Source organism: Lepidochelys kempii, chromosome 6, assembly GCF_965140265.1.
Source record: "Lepidochelys kempii isolate rLepKem1 chromosome 6, rLepKem1.hap2, whole genome shotgun sequence".
Taxonomy (NCBI): domain Eukaryota; kingdom Metazoa; phylum Chordata; order Testudines; family Cheloniidae; genus Lepidochelys; species Lepidochelys kempii.
In genome coordinates this window covers 124795362-124822605 of record NC_133261.1, presented here as the reverse complement: position 1 = coordinate 124822605, position 27244 = coordinate 124795362, and the positions used below count along the sequence as shown (strand labels likewise).

The 27244-nt window shown below is 44.5% G+C and overlaps 1 protein-coding gene across 12 annotated transcripts in view; it reads left to right on the top strand.

The window, feature by feature from the left end:
- Positions 1–21597, top strand: part of FBXO34 (F-box protein 34) — a 63455-nt gene extending 41858 nt beyond the window's left edge. For 11 of the 12 annotated variants that reach the window (XM_073350052.1, XM_073350051.1, XM_073350049.1 and 8 more), the window contains 2 exons: positions 11766–11965; positions 18862–21597. In XM_073350052.1, coding sequence (XP_073206153.1) covers positions 11889–11965; positions 18862–21046 — 2262 coding nt within the window. In that variant the 5' untranslated portion in view covers positions 11766–11888 and the 3' untranslated portion in view covers positions 21047–21597. The remainder of the gene's footprint in view (positions 1–11765; positions 11966–18861) is intronic. The other variant, XM_073350054.1, reaches the window with a different exon arrangement.
- Positions 21598–27244: the final 5647 nt, after the last annotated feature.

The following is a 27244-nucleotide window of genomic DNA, read 5'->3' as shown; positions in this document are numbered from 1 at the left end:
ATCATGGAATATCAGGGTTGGAAGGGACCTCAGGAGGTCATCTAGTCCGATCCCCAATTAAATCATCCCAGCCAGGGCTTTGTCAAGCCTGACCTTAAAAACTTCTAAGGAAGGAGATTCCACCACCTCCCTAGGTAACGCATTCCAGTGTTTCACCACCCTCCTAGTGAAAAAGTTTTTCCTAATATCCAACCTAAATCTCTCCCACTGCAACTTGAGACCATTACTCCTCGTTCTGTCATCTGCTACCATTGAGAACAGTCTAGAGCCATCCTCTTTGGAACCCCCTTTCAGGTAGTTGAAAGCAGCTATCAAATCCCCCCTCGTTCTTCTCTTCCGTAGACTAAACATCCCCAGTTCCCTCAGCCTCTCCTCATAAGTCATGTGTTCCAGTCCCCTAATAATTTTTGTTGCCCTCCGCTGGACTCTTTCCAATTTTTCCACATCTTTCTTGTAGTGTGGGGCCCAAAACTGTACACAGTACTACAGATGAGGCCTCACCAGTGTTGAATAGAGGGGAATGATCACATCCCTCGATCTGCTGGCAATGCCCCTACTTATACATCCCAAAATGCCATTGGCCTTCTTGGCAACAAGGGCACACTGTTGACTCATATCCAGTTTCTCGTCCACTGTAACCCATAGGTCCTTTTCTGCAGAACTGCTGCCTGGCCATTCGGTCCCAAGTCTGTAGCAGTGCATTGAATTCTTCCGGCCTAAGTGCAGGACTCTGCACTTGTCCTTGTTGAACCTCATCAGATTTCTTTTGGCCCAATCCTCCAATTTGTCTGTATCCTATCTCTACCCTCCTGCGTATCTACCTCTCCTCCTAGTTTAATGTCATCTGCAAACTTGCTGAGGGTGCAATCCACACCATCCTCCAGATCATTTATGAAGATATTGAAAAAAACTGGCCCCAGGACCGACCCTCGGGGCACTCCACTTGATACCAGCTGCCAACTAGACATGGAGCCATTGATCACTACCCATTGAGCCCGACAATCTAGCCGGCTTTCTATCCATCTTATAGTCCATTCATCCAGCCCATACTTCTTTAACTTGCTGGCAAGAATACTGTGGGAGACCGTGTCAAAAGCTTTGCTAAAGTCAAGGAACAACACGTCCACTGCTTTCCCTTCATCCACAGAACCAATTATCTCTTCATAGAAGGCAATTAGATTAGTCAGGCATGACTTGCCCTTGGTGAATCCATGCTGACTGTTCCTGATCACTTTCCTCTTCTCTAAGTGCTTTAGAATTGATTCCTTGAGGACCTGCTCCATGATTTTTTCAAAAGCTGTTTAATTTTGTTTTTGTGTGTGGGGATTTTTTTGATTTTTGTTTTTATTAAAAACCAACCCCAACAACCCTGCCACTAAATCTGGGGTCCGTTAGGTTGGAGATCCAGAGTGGTCCCAACAGTGCCTTAATTTCCCCCCCTCCACATACAGACTGTCAGGATTGAGAGCCTGTAGGCTTTGTCCTGCAATTGAAGCTTGCTGTCACTTCCAGCATCTTTCATGTGTGGATGAATAACCCAGAAAATCTTATAAAGGAAAAGCTAAAGGTAGCTCTAAAATGAGAGCATGAAGTCTCCAGAGCTCAGAGAGAACATGTCTATTTCTAGAGCACATTCTGTTGCTCTATATTGGGAAGGATTCAGAGATATCTCCCATCCCCATGCCCACAAAAGTAGTGGCAGCTCAGCTGAAAAGTTAACTTAGAAATTTCCACAGTTAACAAATTGTGGGCTTTACATGTCATATAATTTAGATGTAGCTCATAAATTGTGGCCTTGAACACTAAGCATTGTAGCCACAATTTTTACCTGTATCTAGTAACCCGAGCACACAGCAGCTCTGAAACAACTAAGTAGAGTGTAGAACTACCTCTCTGTTCTGGGCTTGCTATAGATTATAAAGCATCTTGTGCCAAAGGAGAAGACTGGCCCAGCACCAACTAGAAAGTGGAGTAATGCGAGGTCCATGTGACACAATTTTTGCCGCCAGCACAATAATGGCATTGGCAATTACTGGGTTGTTTTCGCTTTGTTTCCTCTAGGAAGAAGCAGAACAAGTCTAGTGAGCTGGTTCTTGTTATTCATCCTAAGGGAAATTAACAGGTGGCGTCTGTAGCCAAATCTTAATTCTGCTACTTATTATTCGGAAGTGGTAGGATTAGTAAAAAGTAGTGCTGAAACTGATCACAGGAGCTTGAAAATACTTTGTTAGCGGTAGGTGGCAGGTGATCTGCTCTAGACTTCCTCTGTCCTTTATTCGAAGTTTTCTGGCCACCTTGAAGTGTGGCATGTGTTGGAATGATGGAGGAAATACTTAGCTGCAGGTTTGAGACATCCTAAAGTGACACGATCTAGGAAAGGAAGACAGATTCTTCCTTTAGTGTTCTATTAGAATAAGTGCTTTATTAGAACAAGAGCACTAAAGTTACTTGTGTGGTTTTGTCTTTCCCATGCTTTTGGGACAGACGTCTCAGTGCATATTCTCTGTCACTTACTTTGCCTCCTGGGCTCTTTTTTTTTTTTTGGTCTTCTCTCTTATAATCCATTCAAAGAGCTCAAACTTTTTCATCTGGTTTGTGGCCTATCAATGTCTAGAGTGTTCAAAACTATTCTAGGTGCAGTGCTGAGTTTCCTGGAATAAGACTTGTTCCACAAATATCACATTTAAAAAAAATAAATAATGAAATCTTCACTCTCTAATTTTGAATCAGCAATATTTTTGAACTGTATTTGATATAATCCACAAACGCTTGAGATTTAATTTTAAACTTCCCCTTTTTTCTTGTAGTGTGTAACTTTGATTAAATTTCCCACTGTTCAGGTGCATGAGGAAGAGACTGGGGTGGCCCTTTCGTCATGCTTAATGAAGGAGGACAAGCAAAAGTTTGTGTTGCCTGTATAGATGCACCTGGGATAAACCCGCTTTGGCTGGTATTACTCCCCAGGGTGTTAATCCCTGTCTTGTAGACTCAGTGAAGACTAAAGCAGTCAGTGACTGTACTCTGTGTCCGAGCGAGATCTGGGTATGGATGAGAACTAGCTGACAAAAGCTTAACGTATTCAAGACTGAAGTGATGATGGATAACTGGGGAAAGCAACTGGAGGGTAGGGTAAGAATAGTATCAGCCACTTCAATTAAGTATGTCCATCATTACTTGATCAGGTTTGACTCCCAGTGGCTACTAGAAGACGAAGTAGCAGCAATGACCAGTCAGCTTTTTATCACTTACATACATGCAGAAGGTTGTGACCTTTCCTTTCAGATATGTACCTTGTGACTGTCACTCATGTCTGTCACCATGAGATTAGATAATTTAGTGTGCTCTGTGTGAGGCTATGCCTTAAAATAATTCCAAAACCGAAGGTGGCACGGAATGTGGTGGTCTGCTTGATAAGTTGCTTTCCCCAGTCATCCATCATCACTTCAGTCTGCTTGATAAGTGGAGTATCTCTCTGTGAGCATATGCAACCAGCTCCATCATCTGCTCTGGCTGCTTGTGGTTTTCTGGGTGAAGTTGAAGGTGTTGGTTGGACCTATAAAGATTTCAACAGCTTCACTGCCTACCTGAGACTGCCACTCTCCCTGTGCCATGCCCTACTACCGCAATGATCAGGAGAAGCACTTGAGCTGAAATCCTGTTAGTATATGAGAAGGGGCTACTGGCTAGATGTACTCTGAGAGCCCCACAACTTTGGAATATGCTCTTTCCCCTGGATAACAACAGTCTGAATCTGGGGACCTTCAGGGGATGCTGCAAAGCTCATCCTTTTTCCAGGTACCTGGAGATGTGGGATGTGTGAATTGTAAGGGTGGGATAATACTGGAGAAAGGCTAAAGGTTCTGAGTTTCCTGGTTTTCTGTTGGTAGATGTTATGTTACATTGTCTTGCCACGTTCAGCCAGGTATGTGGGTATCAATTTTGTTGCATTCTTCAGTAATGTCCAGGGTGCCTGGAGAGCATACAGATCAGTATCCCTTCTAACATTCTATATTGGTCTGAAGTGTGTGTGTGTGTGTGTGTCACGTTTCTGGGGTGAGCAGTACTATTGACCCCTCACTCGACCTCTCCACGGGCACCCCCTTCCAAGTTATAGGCCCATGCCTGCATTTCTCTCAGGTTGGAATCTGCATTTTGCCCCATTCCTAGATTGGGTTCCCAGATCACAGCACCTGTGTGTCTTAAGCAGGTCCAGCTGGGTTTTGTCCACTGGTATAGACCTCCCTCCAAGAGCTGTGGACAGTGAGAGAATGCAGACAGGACAGCATCTGTGGATGTTATCTTACCTAAACCTTAGTCTTCCCATGCTAGGTGCCCCTCTGCGCCCCCCCTCCCCCTCCAGCATTGGGGCTGGGCGAGACAGACTGCACCTCTGAGGCTTATGACTTTATTTCAGGTTGTCCCCCAGTAAGTCTCTCTCCCTCTGAGTTCACAGGCAGTCTTGTTCAAAGCTTCTTTGTCTGTCCTGGGAACCCTGGACCTAGCCAGTCTGGTTTATGCACCTCACCAGGCATCTGAGGTAGGCTTCCAGCAGCAGATTCACTGTATTGTTCATTAAGCACCAGCATTTGAGTTAGTCATTGTCTGCCCTCCTGGAGATGTGTAAAAACCACTTAGGATGGAGTTAACTCTGCCCCCCTGCAGCAGGCAACATGATAGTAATTGTACAGAGGTACAAACTATTTATAAGAAATACAGATATCTCCCACATTCTTCATGAAACAATACAATGAAAATAGTTGCTAGGACTTGGGGGTTGGACTAGATGACCTCCTGAGGTCCCTTCCAACCCTGATATTCTATGATTCTATGACTATCAGGGCTGCAATCAAACAACGAACCTTCTGAATGCATTCAATGAAGTGAGCTGTAGCCCATGAAAGCTTATGCTCAAATAAATTTGTTAGTCTCTAAGGTGCCACATGTCCTCCTTTTCTTTTTGTGAATACAGACTAATACGGCTGCTACTTTGAAACTTGGGCAGAAAGAGGCTGGTGGAGGTAGGAGCAGCTTTGAAAGAGCTAAAAGCTCAAGGAGAAACTTCATCAAAAGATTGTGCTTGTAGAACTTCTTCCCTGCTTGGAGGCCTTCCAGCGGGGGGCTTGATCACAGAAACATTCAGTTGAGGAAGACGGGGGGGGGGAGTGGAGGGGGGGAAGAAGGCGGGTGACATTGGAAATGGATGAGGGTTAGCCTTCATACTTGTCCGTCTTGTCACTTTTAAATAGCATGGTTACCTTGAAGCCAGTCTTTGGAGACCTTGCCACAGGTCTGTTATGTGGAGAGCAGGAGTACTCGCCATTTTATTAGCCTAGACCCCGTGAACCGAAATGTGTTAGAAAAGTTAGAATGCTCTGCACAGCACACAACCTCCTCCTCCTCCACCCTTTCGTTTGGTAACTGACCATTAGTCTGAGGACCTGGGTATCTAGGTATCTGGGTATCTACCCCTCTAGTTGCTCTTAGCTTAAAAAAAAAAAAACTTCTTCAGGTCTGTGAAGACTTGTGAATTTCCCTGCAGGAGGTTAACTACCCTGCCTTTAGGTAGAGAAACTCCTGCTCACAAAAGACACGTCCCTTTTGTTATGCTTGTGGCTTTGTCCCCTTCTACAAAACCCTTTAAAATCTTTTAAAATCCTTCTGTGCTTCTGGTTAAAAAAAAAAAAATCTCAAAATGATTTCAAATTAATCCCACTGCTACCACCATGTCAGGTTCCTTCCCCACTCTGAACTCTAAGTTACAGATGTGGGGACCTGCGTGAAAGACCCCCTAAGCTGATTCTTACCAGCTTAGGTTAAACGCTGCCACCACCAAAGTGTCTAACAATAATAACAGGGGAAGTGCCCACTTGGAAACGTCTCTCCCCCCCCCCAATCCCCCCAAGCACTATACCCCCTTTCCTGGGGAAGGCTTGATAAAAATCCTCACCAATTTGCATAGGTGAACACAGACCCAAACCCTTGGATCTTAAGAACAATGAAAAAGCAATCAGGTTCTTAAAAGAGAATTTTAATGAAAGAAAAAGTAAAAGAATCACCTCTGTAGAATCAGGATGGTAAATACCTTACAGGGTGATCCGATTCAAAACATAGAGAATCCCTCTAGGCAAAACCTGAAGTTACAAATGGACACACAAACAGGAATATACATTCCATTGAGCACAGCTTATTTTATCAGCCATTTAAACAAAACCGAATCTAACGCATATCTAACTAGATAGCTTATTAACTCCTTACAGGAGTTCTGACCTGCATTCCTGCTCTGGTCCTGGGAAAAGCATCACACAGACAGAGAGAACCCTTTGTTTCCCCCCTCCAGCTTTGAAAGTATCTTGTCTCCTCATTGGTCATTTTGGTCAGGGTTATCGTAGCTTCTTAACCATTTACAGGTGAAAGGGTTTTTCCTCTGGCCAGGAGGGATTTAAAGGTGTTTATCCTTCCCTTTATATTTATGACAACTTCACTCTTGGCTTTAATTCCTCCTGCGCTTTGGCCCTTGAACCTCTGCTGTTCTTGCAAGATCAGGGTTAGATGCATAGCATCCTCAACTCTCCTTGATATCCACTTACTGTAGCTCCCACTGAAGGGCTTGGTCTCAAATGTTCTCTACATCACCTCCCCTCTGCCCCCTTTGTATCTTCTTGGCCATTGAGCCTTATTCTTGTTGGCCCATCAATGTCTTTGGTCAGTGGTGTTTCATAAGCCAAGAGGCTGTGGGTGTTTGGCTCTGACGTACAATATCTCACCACCATACTTGGCCTACACACTATTGCCAGTTTCTGTGAATAGCTTTGTGCCATCCAGAGACCTGTGAATGTTGAGACTAAATGAAGTGTAAGCAATGATTTTGCATTTCTCTAGGATTCTCTCAGATCACGGAAGCTACAGAGCATTTTTCATAAATTCCACGCTCTTTGTAAGTAACAGACGGGGCTGGAAAGTGAAAGAAATATATATCTCTTAAAATATTCTAACTAAAACAGTAGGGAGAACTTGATATAGGTGGAGTGCTATGACCCAAAATGGAATTTGAACAAATGCTCTTGTTTTGTGAATTTGCTGTGGGATCTCTAATGACAAGGGGTCAGGATTTGACTTCATCTCTTGGAAGATTGGGCACTTCCCCCAGCAGTCTTTTAACACCATGTTCAACATTTACTCATCTATGGCATAGTTAGCATCACTTCTACAGCGTCCTGAGAATGACTTGGTGGTCTTTCATCCAACTAGTGTAGTGACAAAACCTTATTTAGCTTGACAGCACCCTGAGCTTACCTAGCTGACCAAAAGGTCAAGGTGATAGAAGCTTAAGTGAGCCTTATTTTCACAATTTTGAATTTTCTTAGGTCTAGCCCATTATACTTCCTCAGTGGATCAGGCACATTCAAACAATTTTGAATGAAAATGGAATGGGCAAGGAGTGTATTTTGTTTGACCAGGAACAGTACAACATTTGTTTCTGCTGAAGAACTGTAGGTCACTGCCTTGTTGCTATTTCCAGCTAGAAGGTGCATTTCTGCCCCGAGTGACTGGCCTGGCCTAATTTTTTGAATCCTTTCATTTGTAAGTTAGTGTTGCTACGGTGTAAAGCTGAGACTTCCTTTAAAGTCCATGCCAGAAAAGGCCTAGCTACTGTGATACCTCCGGAGCTCAAATAGTACTGTATCTCATTGCCCAAATTAAGAGACTTGGCTCTGCATTTGCCCTCATCTGAGTTAGGATATCAGTTTTCACAAACTGTGGCAGCAATACAGAAATCTGATAATAGGATACTGAAGTTTGCAGTACAGGTTGAGCTGCCTGCCAGCCATTGCCTTAAAGGAGAAATGTGCCTATTCATACAGTGAGGGGCTGAATTCCTTCCCAGTGCTTATCTGGAAGGGGAATGCAAAGAAGAAGAACTGGATGAGGCTGCTGGTTCTCTTTTCTGTTTTCCGTACAGCTTGGTATTCCGTTAATTATCAAAAAGTAATCAAGGGTGAAAACTGGAATACTTCCTGGTGGGAATGTCTTCTCCAAGAGTAGCATTCTAGAGCCGTGATAGAGTTGTGGTGAGCATATCTGGGACTGAATCCTGGACATCTGGATCTAAAACATAAACCTCTACTGCTTGAGCTGAAGAAGTGGGTCTATGAAGTTGGAGACATTAGCAATCTAATGAACCCCTTTATGTGGACCAGCCACTAGAGGGGGACTAAGGGACACCATCATAGGACCTAACCACATCAGCCACACCATCAGGAGCTCGTTCACCTGCACATCTACCAATGTCATATATGCCATCATGTGCCAGCAATGCCCCTCTGCCATGTACATTGGCCAAACCGGACAGTCTCTATGCAAAAGAATAAATGGACACAGATCTGACATCAGGAATTATAACATTCAAAAACCAGTAGGAGAACACTTCAACCTCCCTGGTCACTCAATAACAGACCTAAAAGTGGCAATTCTTCAACAAAAAAAACTTCAAAAACGGACTCCAACATGAAACTGCGGAACTGGAATTAATTTGCAAACTGGACACCATCAAATTAGGCCTGAATAAAGACTGGGAGTGGTTGGGTCATTACAAAACCTAAACCTAATTTCCCCCATACTCATTTCCCCCTACTGTTACTCACACCTTCTTGTCAACTGTTTGAAATGGGCCACTCTCATTACCACTACAAAAGTTATTTTTCCTCTCTTAGTATCCTGCTGTTAATTGAATTGTCTAGTTAGACTGACCTCACACTTGGTAAGGCAACTCCCATCTTTTCATGTATTTATACGTGCTCCTGTATTTTCTACAACATGCATCTGATGAAGTGGGTTCTAACTCACGAAAGCTTAGGCCCAAATAAATGTTAGTCTCTAAGGTGCCACAAAGATTCCTCGTTTTTGCTGATACAGACTAACACAGCTACCACTGTGAAACCTGTGGGATCATGGTTGCATGCCACATAGGATATCCTTAACTGTCTTATACTGGGTGCAATAGCTATCCATATAGTAACATTTAATAACACCTTTCTCTGACGAATTACTGATGACAAGTCTCTCAGCTCTGTTTTTCTTGCCCCTCCCCTAACACACTTCTCTCTTTGGTGTACCTCCACTTTTAGCCTGTTCCAAAATGCCATGTGAATTTGCCCTTGACTATTTTAATGCAATTCTGGGTGCAGTTAAATTTTTTCCTCCTTTCTGCAGTATTCTGAATGAGCTATTTTAACTTACCCCCAGGGAGCTTGTGTTTGGCCTCACTCGCCAGTTAGAGCGCTTTGGTTTGTTAGGTTTTTTGGTGTGACTTTGTACCGTATGGGTATGGTTACAGGTAGGATTTGGAGATGGTATCTGTGCATGCTAGTTTATGAATATTAGCTTGCTCAGAAGCATTTAAAATATTTTTATTGGAGTTACCCTAGCACAATGGACTTAAATAACATGCACAATGCTTACAGAAATGTTTTTCAGTATGTTACTTTAACCCATGCACAAGGTATCTGGCATTTTTAAAATGCCACAATTGCCATTATATGCACACCAATGTAGTACTTCATGTCTACACGTGACAGCTCCTACTGGGTCTGAAATCCCAGTGTGGATGAGCCCAAAAAGGGAAGCGACACCAAAGCCTGGGTGAAAATTAGGACCTAAGTGCTCCCATTGGGCGCTGGTGAGGCAGAATATAAGTAAAGACCTTTATGTAACTTTTTTGGTTTAACTCCCTGTTAAGATTCCAGGTGTAAATTCTTGATAGAAACTCACAAGTTACTCACACATTTGCATATGCATTTATCATGGCCAGAAATTTTTCTTTTTTAAAATACCATTTATTGGGAGTGGTTTATAGTACAGATTATATTCTGTGCTGCAATTTTACGTTTGCAAATAGGTCTTTGTCACACACAGATTAGGTTGTGACTGTGCTAATGAACTTGTGTTCTAGTAAGAAGCTTTCATTCTTGTTGTGTGAGTTCAAAGCCACCTAAATGCTTGTTCTGTGTTCTATAGAGTCAGTCAGAAATTCTCTAATTCCCCCCACCAGCTCTATCATTCAATGTGTTTTTTTGTTCTCCAATTTGTCAAGGAACTTGTGTGTGCCAGGAATATGCAGCATTGATTTTTTTTTTTCCCGCTGTGAAGACTGCAAGATTACAGAGTGAACTTTTTTATTTTTAGGCTCCTGCTTAGTCATATATGGGCAGTTGATTGACCTGCCTTCCCACCTCCAAAGGGTGTGTGAAATAGCTAAAAGAAAAGGAGTACTTGTGGCACCTTAGAGACTAACCAGTTTATTACTCTAAAACCTGTGAAATAGCTGCCACTCTTAATCTCCACCATAGACTTGTATCCGAATGCAGCTTGCCTTCTCTTTGCAGGAAAGTTGACCTTAATTAGTTTTTCAATGAGTCATGGTCAGATTTACTCTCCCCCTCAAGGAAAACTGTGTTAGTGAGGCTGTGGGTGGAGTTGCTGAGAAGGTGTAATCAACATCAGCAAAGTATTGATTAGGGGAGCCATTCATAGACCTATGAAGAGAGAGTTGCTTTTTGATGGGCAAGGCTTTCTTTTTGGCAGGCAGGCACCTGCTAACAGATTGTGCTATGCTCCCTGGCTGCAGAATTTTTGATTTCAGTAAACACTTGGCTTTAGCAAGTTCCTCCTCCTGCCAGGAGATTCTGCTTGTCTATGTTACCAAGATTTCGTTGTAAGAAAGGGGAAGCAGGAAGAGTGCTGTGCAAAGCTGTTGTCACGGATAGAACAACCTGCTACAATAAATGACAGGTTTCAGAGTAACAGCCGTGTTAGTCTGTATTCGCAAAAAGAAAAGGAGTACTTGTGGCACCTTAGAGACTAATCAATTTATTTGAGCATAAGCTTTCGCTGTAGCTTACGAAAGCTTATGCTCAAATAAATTGGTTAGTCTCTAAGGTGCCACAAGTACTCCTTTTCTTTCTACAATAAATGGTAAATCTTCTGGGTCACGGAGTTACAGTTAGCTTGGAAAAATGGCATTCCTTCACTATGGCGTCACTGCACATTGTCCTCTAGAGAGGAAGCAAACAATGCGCTGTAGAACAAGCTGTTGGCAGCTCACATTTTAATGCATGAGTTTTTCCAGGTCTCATGTGCTGGTTCACTTTTTCCTTTTAGGTTTCAGTTTTAAAGGTGGCTGTTGTTACTATCCAAATGTTAATGCAGTGCTAATAGTGTCTGCTGCAAGAACAACAAAGTACAGATTGGAGATACTCCATAGCAGCCTTGTTCTGGCTAATTTGCTCTCTTATCTGTATGTGGTGTTAACAGAGGACAATTTCCACTAAGTTCTGAGGCAGCCTGGCAGTATGTGTTTGTACTTTTTGAAATCCAGTATGTCACTCAGCTTGGAAAGCTAGCATCATTTTCTGGCAGTCTTGATGATTTTACTGCTTCAACATTTTAATTTCAGCCTTGAAAACCATACCTCTATGCAGTGCCATTAGGCAGAAAGCATAACGGAGCATGTGTGGTGTTTGCAAAGGTCTTTGAAGATGTAAAGCATGCTTAGTGTTGTTGCAGCCACAGGTAGAATCAAACCTTGGGTTTTCAAGCAGGTGGATGGTTGGTGGAGGTGATATATCCTAGCAGTGCCCAGAGACCCTGATCAGGATCATAGCGCCATTGTATTGAGTCCTGTTTCTACACCTAAAATAGGAAGAGTCCCTGCCCTGACTAGGCTGTGTTCTAACAGTATCGTTTGTATATCTGTTTTGTTTCCCCAGTTTCTAGGTGGCAGAGAGATAGTGAAACGCTGTGTGGGGCAAGAAAAGCAGTTGCGGGAGCCCTGCGTGTAAACAAAGATGGATTGGCTGTGACAGTGTGCCTTAGGTGGGGAGATCGTTATTATGAAGACTTCCTACAGAGCTGGCCTCCACAGGGAACCACTGAATTCCACATCTTCGACATTCCATCAAGTCAAACGGTACAAACAGACCCCAGTTGGGCCATGAATGGTTAACACATGTAGGCCTACCGCTTAATTCCCTGCTTTGTGTGCCAGTCAAACTCTTAGATAAAACCCTTGCTTTGGAGAACCTTTGCCTTTAAGTGAAATATTAACAGTAGTTCTAATCACTGTGGGGCACAATTGTCCCTTAATATTTTTTTAATTAGATAACAGCAGCTACATTGTTACTGCTGCTCATGTCCTCGGAGAAGCCTTTGGGTTTTTGTTTTTTTTTTGTAGCAACAGCTGTAACTTTATGGGGATATGGCTTCAAAATAAAAATATAATTGGAGAGTGGATTGCTGTAGTAGGATTTGAAATATGCAGTGAGCTTAAAAAAGCTAGCAGAAATACCAGTAATCAGTAGGGTGGTCTGTCTGCCTAGAGAGTAAATAATTAGATTAGTACAAACTTAAATTTTGCTTCAAGTGGACACCTGTTTCTCTGACTAAGTTCAGTTGTGCCCTTATTTTTCAAACATTACTGCTTACAAGGCAATTGAGAGCATCTGTGTTGCTATTGCAAGACTGAGAACAACTCCTACTGATGCAGTAAAGAAAATGCAAATGACAAAATAGAGCGCCGAATTCAAGCTTAATAATATAAAAAGCATTTCTCCTTTTTAAAGATGTTGAAATCTTGTAACCTTCCTGGCCCTGGGGGCAAATAGCCAGCTTTCAGCTTCTCATACCTGTGTGTGAAACATAAACAAATTCTGTGTCCTATCTTTCTTGACTGAGTGGGGGGGGACGGACGCTCCATCAGTCTGTTATTGACCTACAGCCAAATCTTGTAGTCTAAGTTGGGCAGAACTCCCACTGACTCCCCGGGGGGTGGGGGTGGGGGGGGAAGGCTGTTGTCTCTGTGGTGATCGGTAAGAATGCATTGTATCCAGCCCTGCTTGCTCCCACCCCATGTCACACGGGGGGAAGGGTAGTGGGTGTATAGAGCCAAATATGCTGACTTTATGCCACCCAGAGGTTGCTCTATGGCACAGGGTTCTTTGAAATGCCATGTAGAGCAGCTTTTAGGCTGCTTTGCCCTGCCTGAGCCGTGCAAAGGTGACAGACTCTGGGCTGAGAATCGGGGCCAAAAGATTTTGGGGGCTACCAACGCTTACAAGTGGTTGTCCAGAACCAAAATGTATTTTAATAATAACTAGCTCTTGCACTGCATTCTTCATCTGTAACTTTCCAAGTGCTTTACAAAGGAGCTCTGGATCATTATCCCCATTTTGCCGATGAAGAAACGGAGGCACAGGAAGGCGAAGTTACTTTGCCCATGGTCATGTTTAGTAGTTGGTCCAGGCAATTCATTTAGACTCTGTCCTTTTGTAGTCTACAGCCTTGGCCATGGAACTTGTTGCAGACTAGAGCGGGTCAACAAACATTTTCTTTTCCTGTGGAAAATGTCAGCGTTTGGGCAGAAATGTGAATATTGAAATGTTTTGGTATTCAGCCAAGGTTTTTTTGATTTGGAAGTGCTGCTTTGGTGCCTCATGGGCTTGTTCTTCTCTATAGGCCAGATGGAATTTCCCATCATGTGCTGTGGCCTCCTCTCTTGAATCCTGAGAGTCCCTGGCCATGGTGCATTCTGGATGTAGTCTGACTGGGGAGCCTGGCCCATAGAGCAGAAAAACAGTTTAGATTGACGACTTCTAACCAGCCGTACTACAGACTTCTGCTCCTGTATCTAAGCTTTCATGGAAAGTGAACAATTTCTTTGGTTTCTGAGCCTTCATCATTGTAAAGATGATCTTCCAAATATAAACTGATGCAGTAACATCTACCTGAGTCTGCAGGCAGCTTGAAACAGTAGCTCTTGGGTCTTCTCTTCACTAGGAATAAAGGTGTGTTCTTAACTTGTGTTAACTAACACATGTTAAATAATTTGGTAAAATCCTAGTGAAGACAAGGCAGTTTATAGTTTTAATATGAGTCAACACCTCTTTTCCTAGTGAGGATGCACCCTTATAGGTGCGTGAACTGCCCCATTATCTCAGTGGTTTAAAGATAAAATGATACTTTAAATAACATAGCTAATTATTTTACTGCTGATCCTTTTTAGAAGAAACATCCAGGTAACGTTCTTCCCGGGGGCCCCAAAGCCCTAACTGTTCATTAACCAGGTGCCAAAGCTTCCAGTTCCCACCTGATAACTTCTACAATGTCATTGTCTATACATAAAACATCTGAGGCACCATGGTAGAGGCAAACAAATTGACTTTAATACCACAAAGGGTAAGACCCCGATCTTGTGAATCACTCTTGTATTTAACTCACTTTAAAATGCTCAGTTTAAAAAAACTTACCTGCAGCTCCCGCAGTAACTAGCCTGTAGCACTGGAGTGCAGCAGGAATTGAGTTAAAGGGTGTCTAGGCTATGGTTCATATTGTGAGCGAGTTCTGATGAGAAGACTCTTGTTTCTTTTATAGCTTCTAGAATTTGAACATGTGCTGTTACTCTGGGGGTGGGGAAAATGCTTGCTGGTTCATCTAAAACTAGCTCTTTTTTCTAATCTTCACATTGCAGTGGATGAGAACTTTTCCCCAATAAACTTTTTGCTGTAAAGTCTGTGAAATTCTTTTAAAATGCAGCTTGCTGTCTCCCCAATGGCTGAAAAGTTTGATAAACTGATGGCACCCCCAGTCTGTTGGTCAGATGGAATTAGCAGTGCTTCCTTATCACTGCCTAAAGCTATTAGGATTTTCAGCAATTCTAGAGAGAGACACTGTAATTGAACTCTGAATTCAAATGCGGCAATTGTTCTGGCAATAAAACTTAAGTAAACTATGACTTTCTGATATATGATATAATCTGTTCAGCCTTCAGTAGTAGTCTCCACCTGGCCCACCAGTAACTTAAATACTGGCAGAAATGTGAGAACTTAAACGAAGAATCCATAATAGATGATCTGTGATTCTACTCTTTCTCTTGCCATAAACCAGAAATAGCCTTGAGCAGCTGTACCAATTCTGCTGGCTAAGCATGTTGGAGTAATTAGTTCAGTTCTATTTTATTAATTTAATACCTTGCCTTATGTTCAGCGGCAGTCTCCTTAATGAAGGATGCTTTGCTGATTGCCCTGCTTAGTGCATGTCAGAAAATATGTGAAAAAGGAGAAATGAGGCTCTGTTCGATCTTACAAATTTTCCTGGCACTAGAAATTCCATCTGGGAGTTTTATTTTGTACTTCCAAATTACTGGACTCCAAAAGGCAGAAATGTCTATGTAACTGCAGCGCTCGCTCGCTCTCTGCAAGGGACCTGCAGTTCTAAGGGGCCAGAAGTTGTTTTATTTCTAGTAAAAATTAGTCTCTAAGGTGCTGCGAGTCCTCCTTTTCTTTTTGCGAATGCAGACTGACGGGGCTGCTGCTCTGAAACCTGCCTTTGTTTCTAGTGGGGAAGGGGGCACTTCGGCGGCGCAGTTCCAGCATGAAGAGGAAAGAGGGCCACCGACTGTACCACAAGCGCCACTTTCTGCACGCAGCAGCCTGGATTTTTCTGGGAGGCCTCTCTTCCGGGGAGTGTAGAGACCTCGCCCTCATTACTTCCTGAGCGCAGCCTGAGAGGACGCAGCTGATCAGAAAGTTGGGCGAGGGAAGCAGATCTGAGGGTTGTGTCGTTCAGAAACCAACCTGGAAGGAAAACAGAGGGCCACGGTCACAACTGTTGGAATACCGAGGAAGAGGTGGTCTCGATCCAAGAGAGGAGTCAAAGTGAATGCCTTGAATTGCGCCCAGAAGAGACTTAGCAGCCACGTCCTGCACAAGCTGGAGCTTCCAAAGGGCCTCGGGTATAATGCCCAGTGGCGCCTATTGCACTAACCCAGTCGGCGACAAGCACAGAGATGACCATGGCACAGTCTGCATGTGATGAGAGGTTGCAATCTCCCTACCACGCACAGGCTGGGAGCAGTGGGATGATGGGAAGGTGGTATTGGATCTCTAGATTGTGAATCTTCTGGGAAGGTAGACTAGCCAATGATCAAGACCTCCTGTCCATCAGTTCCCAGTGTACACAGCATAGATCTCAGGTTCGGTGGGTACCGCATACTCTTCTTTCCCTTCTGCCATGAAGGTCAAGGTGGTGAGCGAACTGGAAAGGGAGAACAAAGGCAGAGCCACCCTCTCAGCACTGTGAAAGGAGTTCCCTGGCTTTGGGCAATCTGCTGCAGTGACTCAGTCTAGAACTGTTGTCCCCAAGCTCCAATGCATTTGACGCTGGCAACTGGAGTTGAGGAATCTTAGCTTCTAGCAAACACTCTTTGCTGAATGTTCTACTTTTCTCCTCAGAGGCTGGGTTCCTACCTTAGGCCGAGTTGAAAAACCAGCTTGGGATGGCCCAAGTGTAACTGAGGGTATCATACAGAGCCTCTGCTGTGGTGTGTGAGAAGGAGAGAGCCCAACTAGCCTGCTGGGCCCCAGGTTGGAGTCAGTAGGCGGACAATTAGAAAAACCTCTTGTCTATTGACTGGGGACATTTGATCTGTAAATCATTCCACGACAGCCACCATGGAGCTCCATGATGCTTTGAAGAGACTTTTCCGAGCAGAAAGGCAAAGGTAGAGATGCTTGTTTTGGAGTAGCTGTCAGCTCTTGCTAGTCAGTGGTTTTGGTCACTTGTTGCAAGCTGTCCCAATAAATTTGATGGCATTTAATTCCCATTTAAATGAACAGGAAGAGAGATTATCCTAGTTTCAAAACAGGCTTTACAATGTAAAAATGTTAATCCGTTGCCATGGAAACGTACCCTATAGCTCTTCCTGTAATATGCTTGTGTGACAGTCCAATGAGACCAGAGATGGAAGGCTGCTGGTAATTAGTCCTGCCTCTCCCCCATGGCAGTCTGGGTGCTCCCCCTAGGCCTTCCTGCAGCTTTAGGTTTTTACCGGAGTAGAATTACAAATGTATAAATGTCCATGGGGAAAGGAGGCTCTGAGAGTGTGATCCTGCTGCAATAGAAATGCCATTTCTGTTTCAGTTTGTGTCTCATTTATAGCTGTTAGATTCTCAGTATAAAAACTTCAGCTTCATACTTGCTCAGTTCATAACAATGCAAAATATAGAAAAGTCTTAATTTGATATCTACACCTCTACCCCGATGTAATGCGGTCCTCGGGGGTCAAAAAATCTTACTGCGTTATAGGTGAAACCGCATTATATTGAACTTGCTTTGGACTCAAGCATTTCCGTTAATAGTCACTTCCCGCCCCCTGACTGATCCCTCAGAACCCCTGACCCATCCAACCCCCCCCGCTCCTTGTTCCCTGACTACCCCCTCCAGAGACCCCCTGCCCCAACCAGCCCTCCAAGACCCCACCCCCTAACTAAGCCCCCCTGCTACTTGTCCCCTGTCTGACCCCACTCCCTACTAAACCCCCGCACTCCCTGTCCCCTGACTGCCCCGACCCCTATCCACACCCCCGCCCCCTGATGGGCCCCTGGGACTCCCACGCCTTATCCAACACCCCTGTCCCCTGACTGCCTTGCCCCCAGAATCTCCAAACCATCCAATCCCTCGGCCCCGGCCCGGCACCCTTAACATGCCGCTCAAAGCAGCGTGTCGGAGCGCGCAGCCCCGCCCCCCACCCCGAGCGCTGTTTTACCACATTCTATCCAAATTTGTGTTATATCGGGTCGAGTTGTATCGGGGGAGAGGTGTAGGGTTTTTTTTTTCTGTAAGTTGTTTTCAGGCTTATCCTGCACAGAACATTGATCTCTCCATAGGCAAATGCATTTAACTGGTTGTTAACAACATATTAAGAAAAGAAAAGGAGGACTTGTGGCACCTTAGAGACTAACCAATTTATTTGAGCATGAGCTTTCGTGAGCCACAGCTCACTTCATCGGATGCATACCGTGGAAACTGCAGCAGACTTTATATATACACAGAGAATATGAAACAATACCTCCTCCCACCCCACTGTCCTGCTGGTAATAGCTTATCTAAAGTGATCATCAGGTGGGCCATTTCCAGCACAAATCCAGGTTTTCTCACCCTCCACCCCCCCACACAAATTCACTCTCCTGCTGGTGATAGCCCATCCAAAGTGTGTGAGGGGGTGGAGGGTGAGAAAACCTGGATTTGTGCTGGAAATGGCCCACCTGATGATCACTTTAGATAAGCTATTACCAGCAGGACAGTGGGGTGGGAGGAGGTATTGTTTCATATTCTCTGTGTATATATAAAGTCTGCTGCAGTTTCCACGGTATGCATCCGATGAAGTGAGCTGTGGCTCACGAAAGCTCATGCTCAAATAAATTGGTTAGTCTCTAAGGTGCCACAAGTCCTCCTTTTCTTTCTTTGTATAATGGTATAATTACAATTGCTAATTTCTCTACTCAGCTTGAATCATTTTTTATAAAACCCCTTTTCAGTAGATAAGGATATCTACTTGACTGGATATCAAGTTTGGGGGGTTGGGAGGGTGAGAGAGGGAGAGAGAGAAGGGGCTTACAGTTTGGTTAAACCATGAATGCATCAAGGATCTAGACTAAATCAATAGTTATAACAACTGAACCCTGGGTGGAACCTAAAACGCTTTGGGGAGAATATTTACATTTCAAATCTGTTGCCATGACATTTTAGAGAAATTATAATGGAACCTTTCTGTGGTCGTTGGGGCTTATCAAAGCATTAACAGGGTGCTAACGGAAGTTCTCCAAGGGTGAACTGCAGTGACATCACAGGCTGGGAACACTGCAATCGTTGCTGCCCCTGTAGCCATTCTGGCTCGCTCTCTCTCCTGGCTCTGGCCCCCTCCTGTGGCTCCTGTCCCCAGTTGTGGGCCTTATTCTTATGACACTCACATTCAGGGGGAAGTGAGCCCTGGGCAGCTTTTACAATAATTCCTTTTATTTTGTTTTCTAGGGCTTCTGGCATGCACTTAAAGCCATACCTCAAGTTACAGAAGAAAGAGCGATCTCTAGATATAAGCCAAGATTCCCTGAGGGGCCTGCATATGAACCATCAAAGGTCAGCACAGGAGGAAAAGTATAAGAACAACTGCACCAAACTGAGCATTTTACCTACGTCCCCGGTCGTGACTCCATCTCGAAAGCCTTTGGGAATTATTTATCCTAATACTATGTGCAATATGAGTGGGAAAGCTCCAGCAGAAGGCCCAAGTGTTGAGAAGAAGAAGAATGCCCCAACTGCAACAATCCACCAGGGGGATGAGGGGGAAGGACCGTTAGATATCTGGGCTGTCGTGAAACCTGGGAATACCAAGGAAAAGATTGCCTTCTTTGCAGCCCAGCAGTGCAACAACAATAGGATGGGCTCAATGAAACTTAAAAGCACCTGGGATATAGATGGAAGATCAGCTAAACGAAGGAAGAAATCCATGGATCTTATAAAAGCAAAGATTCAATTAGAAAGGATGAGAGAGGCAAACAGGAGATGCACCCAGCCTGAGCCTTTTGCTTGCGGCATTGAGCACTGTTCTGTACATTACGTTAATGACAACGGTGAAGGGATATTTCCAGGTCGATCCTTATCTGTAATCGAGATGGTAGCTTTTCTAGAACACAGAGCAAGTGCTTTGCTGGCCGACTGCACCAAAAACTGCACGAACGCTTCTACTACAAGACTGAGTGGGCAATCCAAAGGTGCACTTCCTGCTTCTGACCCTTTCTCTGCCCCTGGGGCCTGCGAGGTACATTCTGAAAAAGGGACCTGTGGGAGTGGTGAGCAGCAGAACGAGCCTGTGCGTGTGTTGGACATGGTTGCAAAGCTTGAATCTGAGTGCTTGAGGCGCCAGAGCGAACGTGAAGCAGGGAGCCTATCCAGGAACAACAGCTTCCGGAGAAACATAGGGCGGATGTTACTGGCGAATGGCACGCAGTCTGAGTGTGACACTGGGAAGGTATCTTCCAAAGTCCTTGGCCAGGAGGTAAGTTTAAAAGATCCCGTTACAGTGGATGATGCTGGACAGAGAACAAAGCGTGGCCCTTCGGCTGCTGATGAATTATGGGAAGGAGCTGCTTCTGGTCAGCAGTCCTTGGGGGCAGTAGCAGCTGTGGATATCCACATGGTGAACATCAGTGTTAAGCATGATCAAGAACCCTCAGTGAGACCCAGCAGCAGAGGTGATTCTGAAATGATCGTGGAACCTCTGGGATCTGTCCCTTCTGCATGTCCAGTAGCTGTTGGGCTGTCCTCGGATGCCATGCAGAGCGAGAGTACGACTGTTGATTGTTCAGCTAGAGAACCTGTATCTATTCCTAATCTGAATTTGCATCCGACAAGGAGAGAGTCTTTATCCATCAGTATATCGGTCACCAAGACAGAGAAGGGGTGCAGGAAAGAGCAGCCTTCTAATTTTAGCTTTGGTGAAGATCCACTTCCAGGGAGGCTGTTCTTTCTGTATCCTGGTCACCAAAACAAGCAAGAGCACACAGGGTTAGGGAAAAGTACTAAAGAAAAGCCAGGAGAAGTGGGCCAAACTGGGGATGCTGCTGATGATAAAATGTATGAGAGAAATAGTGCTTCCATAGAGCCGTTTGCCCTTTCAGTATCTCCCATGGAAAGTGCTTTGCAGGTACTTGACACTTCTTGTTTGAAAAGGCAGGTGTCTCATGACTTTTTGGAGACTCGGTTTAAAATTCAGCAGCTTTTGGAGCCTCAGCAGTATATGGCCTTCCTGCCCCACCACATCATGGTTAAGATCTTCAGATTGCTCCCCACTAGGAGTCTAGTCGCTCTGAAATGTACTTGTTGTTACTTCAAATTTATCATTGAATACTACAACATAAGGCCAGCTGATTCCCGCTGGGTCCGTGATCCACGTTATAAAGAAGATCCGTGCAAGCAGTGCAAGAAGAAGTATGTGAAAGGGGATGTGTCACTGTGCCGGTGGCATCCCAAACCCTACTGTCAAGCTTTACCATATGGCCCAGGGTATTGGATGTGCTGTCACAAGTCTCAAAAAGGCATCCCTGGGTGTAAATTAGGTCTTCATGACAATCATTGGGTCCCTGCATGCCACAGCTTTAACCGCACTCTTCACAAGAAAACCAGAGGAGGAGGAGCAGATGCGGAAGAGGAATATTAGTGCACATACACTTTCTCTTGGGAGGAGGAAATTTTCATGCTCTGTGCTGTTTACAGTGTATATAATTGTGTTTTCACAGGGCTATGAAACTGCACATACTTAAACACAAGAGCCTTTGCCTTTTAGATGACAGACAGCTTTTAGCCCATCTTTGTAAATAACACTCTTAAAAACTAATTGTACATATAGAGTCTACAGCTGGCTGAACAACTTAATCACTACAATGCAGCTATGATAGTGTTGCGGCTATAGTCGTGTGTTTTTAAGTGTCTTGTTTCAAAATCTGTATATCCTGTATAATATATGAATGTTTCTGAAAAGAAACTCTAAATAGGTAAAGGTTAACTTGGTTAAAGGATCTTCAAATGATTTAACTGGACAACCTTAACATTAGACTAGAACAGATATTTGTTACAGTAGAGTAGCCATGAACAAAAGAGAGGATTATTATTGGATAGGCAGAGTATAAAAAGGTTCTTGTCTCCCTTACCCATGTTGTCTGGTTATTTTTTTTTTTTTTTTTTTTACTTTAATAAAATGTGCATTCTAGATCTGCCTTATCTGACTTTCTCTTCTTGTACAATTTGCCCTGAAATAAAGTGATGTAAAACTTCAGGCAATAGTTCACACTGTGGTGTAGTTCAGAGGGAGAGAAAAAGTGGGTTCTTATTTCAAATTAGTGCAGTATTTGAAAATCAGTTTTAATGAATGAATTCCTCACCCCACCCTTCAGAAGAACCCTTAGCTTGTGCTCTTTCACCGCTCCCTACACTGGAATGAATGTGGACACAGCCATACCCACTGCAAAACTTAGTTGGGTAGAACTATGCTCAAATGGTACTGGCTGGCTAATTTTAGAACATCAGATTCCGGTCCCCCTCAAGTCTGGCTTGGTTCCTGCCAGAAGCCAGGCTCAACCAAGGGTTGTGCTCAAGATGCTGGGTTGATCACGCTTTCTGCAGTGGGTGTTTAAATGCTGTTTGACTATGTCCAATGGTGTGGGAGCCGAATTAACTGGGCTGCATGACTGTCCCAGGAGGTCTCATGAGGCTGGGTACATAGCTACTCTTGTCTGAACAGCAGTTCCATGCACCAGTCCATCCTCCTGAGGCCTGACTGCTCACAGTTGTACTTCATAAAGTCTGTGACCTGTTACATTTTTAATCTGTGTAATTAATTGCCTTTTCATGGGGATTTTGCACACTTATCCAGAGGGTGTACTAGCCTGTGTGGATTACAATGAAGGCCTGAGAGAACAGTTTCCATAAGAATCCTGTTTTCGCATCACACACACTTTCAAAACAAATTCCCTTTGTGACGTTGTCCAGTTCCGTGCCATGGGGGAAGCAAGGAAGAACTGCAGCTGTCCACCCGTGCGTCCCTCCTGCCAATGGGAATGGAACGAACATGTGACGCGAGCACTTTTCCAGAGAGAGTTTTGCCAGGCAGAGCGATGTAGCAGTCACTTTATTTTGAATGCAAGCCTCAGTCACAGCGAATAAAAACATTCAAAAGGACCAAAGAAAGGAGGGTCTAGCTTCTTTCTAAAAGATACACGCTCTACAAGTAACGCCTCCGGCAAGGGGCAGGGCAGGGGAACAGCTAGTTGCCACAAAACAAAGCATATGTGTGGGTGCTTCTTTCATATGCCCACACGAGGCTGAGGATGTGACTGACCAGGATCGCTGTGAATCACCGGCTCCAATTCAACTGGATCAAAACACATCGTGTGGGAGAGGGGCCCCACTGCACCGTTACCAGACCTGCTGGTGTAGGGATATTCTACCCAGCCTCTGGCAGCAGACAGTTGCCGGTAGGAAAAGTAAGCAGCAGTCCAGTTTGGAATCACTGAAGGCCCTGCCTCCTGCAATGCAGCCTGGAACTGTTCTGCAGCAATGGTTTTTGTTGAGTGGAGGTATCTGCATCTCAACCACTCCCTTCATTTCCAACCTGAGCCTCAGGACTAGCAGCTGAAGGGGAGAGGAGAAATCAGGCTCCCCCTGGGGCCAGTCAAAAAGTATCTCTGTGCTATTGACATTTGTTCCAGCTAGGAAAGGTGGCTGGCTTGGGTTTATGTCAGGGCATGTCTGTGCTGCAGTTAAGACACCCACAGTGGCTCTGGGGCTGTTTAATGGTGGTTTGTGCCCAGGCTGCAGCCTGGGCTCTGGGACCCTTCCACTTCACAGTGTCCTAGAGCCTGGGCCTACACTGCCATAAAACAGCCCCTTAGCGTGAGCCTGGGTCAGCTGGCATGGGCCAACTGCGGGTGTCTAATTGCAGTGCAGACATATCCTAAAACACTTTCCCCTTACTCACATGGATGCAAAGGGAGGGTGCTGGCCCCCTGCTGAAGGGGTTGAGCAATTTTCTCTCTCAAAAACAGCAAGTAGCAGCCCTTATGAGTACGTGTTTCCGTCCCGCACAGCTCTCGTCCTCGGACCATGCAGGACAATGTGTTTTAAAAAGTAAAATGATAATTTAACTAATCCATTACCACCAACCTTTCCTCAGGGCAGCAGTGGGTCTCAACTCTTCGGGGCTGCTGCTCTTCTGGGGCCACCTCCCAGGAGCTGAGCCCAGCAAAGGCTCTGGCACGTTGAAGGAAATCTGAAAGAAGAGACAGGGTCCCTGACACTTATATTCAAGCGAACAGCACCAAGTGGATCCTGTGAGGAGGAAGTGGAAGAGTGGGGTGGGGTCTTGTTCATCTGTGCTGTGATTTCACCTGCAGATGGGCCTGGCTCCTCCAGTCATGGTAGCACCAGCCCAACGAAACAGAGACACAAGGTGGGCGTAGGGATATCGTTTATTGGACCAACTTCTGTTGGGTGACAGGGATGAGTTTTCCAAGAGCTCTTCAGGTCTGGGAAAGGAAATAAATCCCAGCAGCTCAGCTAAATGTGAGATGGAACAGATTGTTTAGCATAAGTAGTGAGCACATATAGTAAAGGACCATTCAAAGTCCTTATGCTAAACAGTCTGTTCTGTCTTGAATTTAGCTGTGATGCTAAGATTTCCTTTCCCAGACCCTAAGAAGAGCTGTGTGGCTCTAGAGCTGCTCTCTCACCCGCAGAAGTTGGTCCAATAAATGATATCCCCTCCCCAACCTCCTCTCTCTTGTAGCCTGGGACCACCACAGCTACACCTACATTGCAAACTAAACATTAGGCAGGTGCAAGTGCTGCTCTCCTTTCTATTCCTAGGGGAAAGAGCAGCAAAACCACCCTAGAAAGGATGGGGTGTGATTTGGCTTTGAGCTTTAGTTAAAGTAAGGAAGAAGGAGACTTCCCCCCCCACCCCACAAAGATAAGATCAAATGCTGTCGCTTCACAGCAGCCAGGCCCAGCTCAGCAAGGTACAAATAGCAGCTGTTGGAGGAAAATATTTTGTAACTAGATAGGGGTTAGTGTGATCACCTTTGGGGTGATGGGTGGGACCCTGGTCACCCTGTTAGGACAAGACAGGCATGAGCATGAGACGGTCTGAAACCTCCAAGCGAAACTTCCCTTGAGTCTTGGAGGAGAAAAAAAAATGTACATACCGAAGGGGAAAGAAGACAACTGCTGCAGCTGCCTGAGCGAGCAGGAGTGATGAGGGCCAGCTGCCATCCAACCAGCCTAACCTGTGCTTTAAGTAGCTGGGTGCATAGAGCATGACTTGCATATTCTTGTCCAGTAGGCTGTCTTGGTGATTATATTGATATTGCACATACGTAGACTCCTTTATCAAACCACCTCAGCCTCCCAGAGGAAGGCAAGTCTCAGTCTGAGCACAAGGGAGCAGAACTGAGCCCCAGAATTTGCTAAATAAAGGGTAAATTCTAATTCAGGGTCTGAGATGTCTTTTCCCCTCCCCCCACTTTAGGCAGAGCCTGGTCTACACTCCAGGCCTCTCTTGATAGAAGTATGTTGCTCAGAGGTGTGAAAAATTCACCCCCCTGCATGCTGTGGTTCTACTGACCTCACCCCATCTGTAGATCGCTGTCAATAGGCAAGCTTCTCTCTACATCAGTCCCACCTCCTGGGGGGATGGATTAACTCCCACGCTGGGAGCGCAGCCTTACAGCAGCATCAGCTGCAGCACCCTACAGGAGGAGAAGCCCTGAGAACATGCAGGTCCTGTTACATGTGAGGGATGGAGTCAAAGCCCCCAATGCAGATGTGTTCAAAACCAGGACTGGGGTTAGCCACATCTGTAACGAAGCCAGGCCTACCTGAGAAACTTCCCCATATTGTAATGTCAACTAGGGAGTTTTTTTCTTGGCAACATGTTTATATCAGAAAGAGCCCCAGCGTAGACAAAATTAAATGGGCAAAGAAGTGCTTCTGGCAGTATAGCGCATGTTGCTCATCAGTAGGCCATACCCATAAACGCACTTTTTGGCCAATATAACTGCCTACACTAGGAGGGGTTTGCCAGGGTAACTATACCAGCAAACCCTTTCTAAGGTAGACTTGACTCAAGTGCATAAGGTACATTTCAATTCTCTAAACACTGATGCTCTTTCCCCATATTTATGAACAAAACACACATGATCATTTTTTTTCTTTAAAAATACACCTTTGGAAAATTACCATTAAAGATTTATTGCAGTAATATAATAAAATTTAGATAAAACATTTGTGTTTCGTTACACCAGTTTGGAAGCTGCAGAGGAAGGCACAGCTTTTCAAAAATGACTAGTGATTTTTAGATGCCCAGTTTGAGACACCTGAAAGGGGCCTGTTTTTCAGCTGATGGGTTCTCAGCCCTGTCCCTGAAAATCTTGGGTTGGGCACTTAAGATCACTAGTTGCTTTCAAAAATCATGGCCTAAGTGGAAATTCCTGCATTCATGGTACCATAAATCATTTAATAAATTCTCCATTGGCTGCCTTCAAATAGAATATGCATAATTGAAGGGGGTTTTCCCCCTCACAACCCCTGGGAAAAACAAACAAAATCTATAAACTAATCCAGTCAAGTGCACTCAAGGTTTGGACACAAACCATCCCACTCCCGTCACTACACACGTGCAAACCACTTTTTTTTCTTTTTTTTTTTTTAAGAAAAAAATTCTGTATTCTGTTACAAAAGCATTTCTTGAAAAGATATTATGTCCCATCTCATTGCAACAATCTTTTGGTGCCTCTGCGCACGTTGAGTGAAATGACATGTTTGCAAAGAAATTATTTCAAAATACGGAAAACATGATGTTTATGATGGTCTATGGCTTAAAGATTTTTTGTGAAGTACCTAATTAATTTTAGTGTATAAAACTAAATGATGGTTCTTGCGTTTATATGAAAAAAGTTGTAATAAGTAGCACATAAAACAGGGGTAGAAATGTGTACGTAAAAGGATATTTACATGGTAGGGTCCAGTGCAAAATAAATGGAGAACCGAGTAATATCAGAGGTGACACGAAGAGCCCAAAATACAGTACTTGTGAGCACGTGCTGGTTGCTCACACACACCAAGGGATCTGATCAGCTGCAACTAGTAAAGTGCCTTTACTTAACACAGTAACGGAATCCTAGCTTCCCCCAGCCTTGGACAGAGTTCCAGTCTTATCCTCAGTAGGAGTCTCTAGGGACCTGGCAGTCTTAATTCAGACTATATTAGACCAGGATTCTTGACGATTCTCCTATTAACTCAACCGTTCCCTTTCCCAGAATGAACCCCAGTCTTGGGATTCAACTAAAGCAGTTGTATGGATAGAGGGAAATCCCATCTAAAAGTTTACGTTCCAACATTACAGATTTAAGGGTCTTTGGTTTAAAAAAAAAAAAAATCCCCCAAAGTCAGAAAATAAGAAAAAATTAAAGGAAATCCCTATCTCCGAAGGCTTCCTTGTCACAGCCTCACTCCTGAGGCCACGTAGAAAAAGCTGCCATACAAAAGAGGGAAAAGGGAGAGAGAAGAGCTTGTGATTGGTGCGCTTCACTAAAAAAAGCCCGTCACTGTGTGTAAATCTGCCTGGACTCGGGGGCAGAGAAGTATTACAAGTTGCCCTTCTTCCAGCACTCCTTGCTGAAGTTATGTGAGCCAGCACTCAGGAAGTCATACGCCTCATTCTTCTAGTTAGAAGAAAAATCACTACAGAGGGAAAGGAAGAGTGAGGTGAGCAAGCCCCAGAGCCAATATCTGACAAGTGCACACGCACCCAGAGATGACGAAGTAATCCCACATAAGCATTAGCTCATTGCAATCTACCACC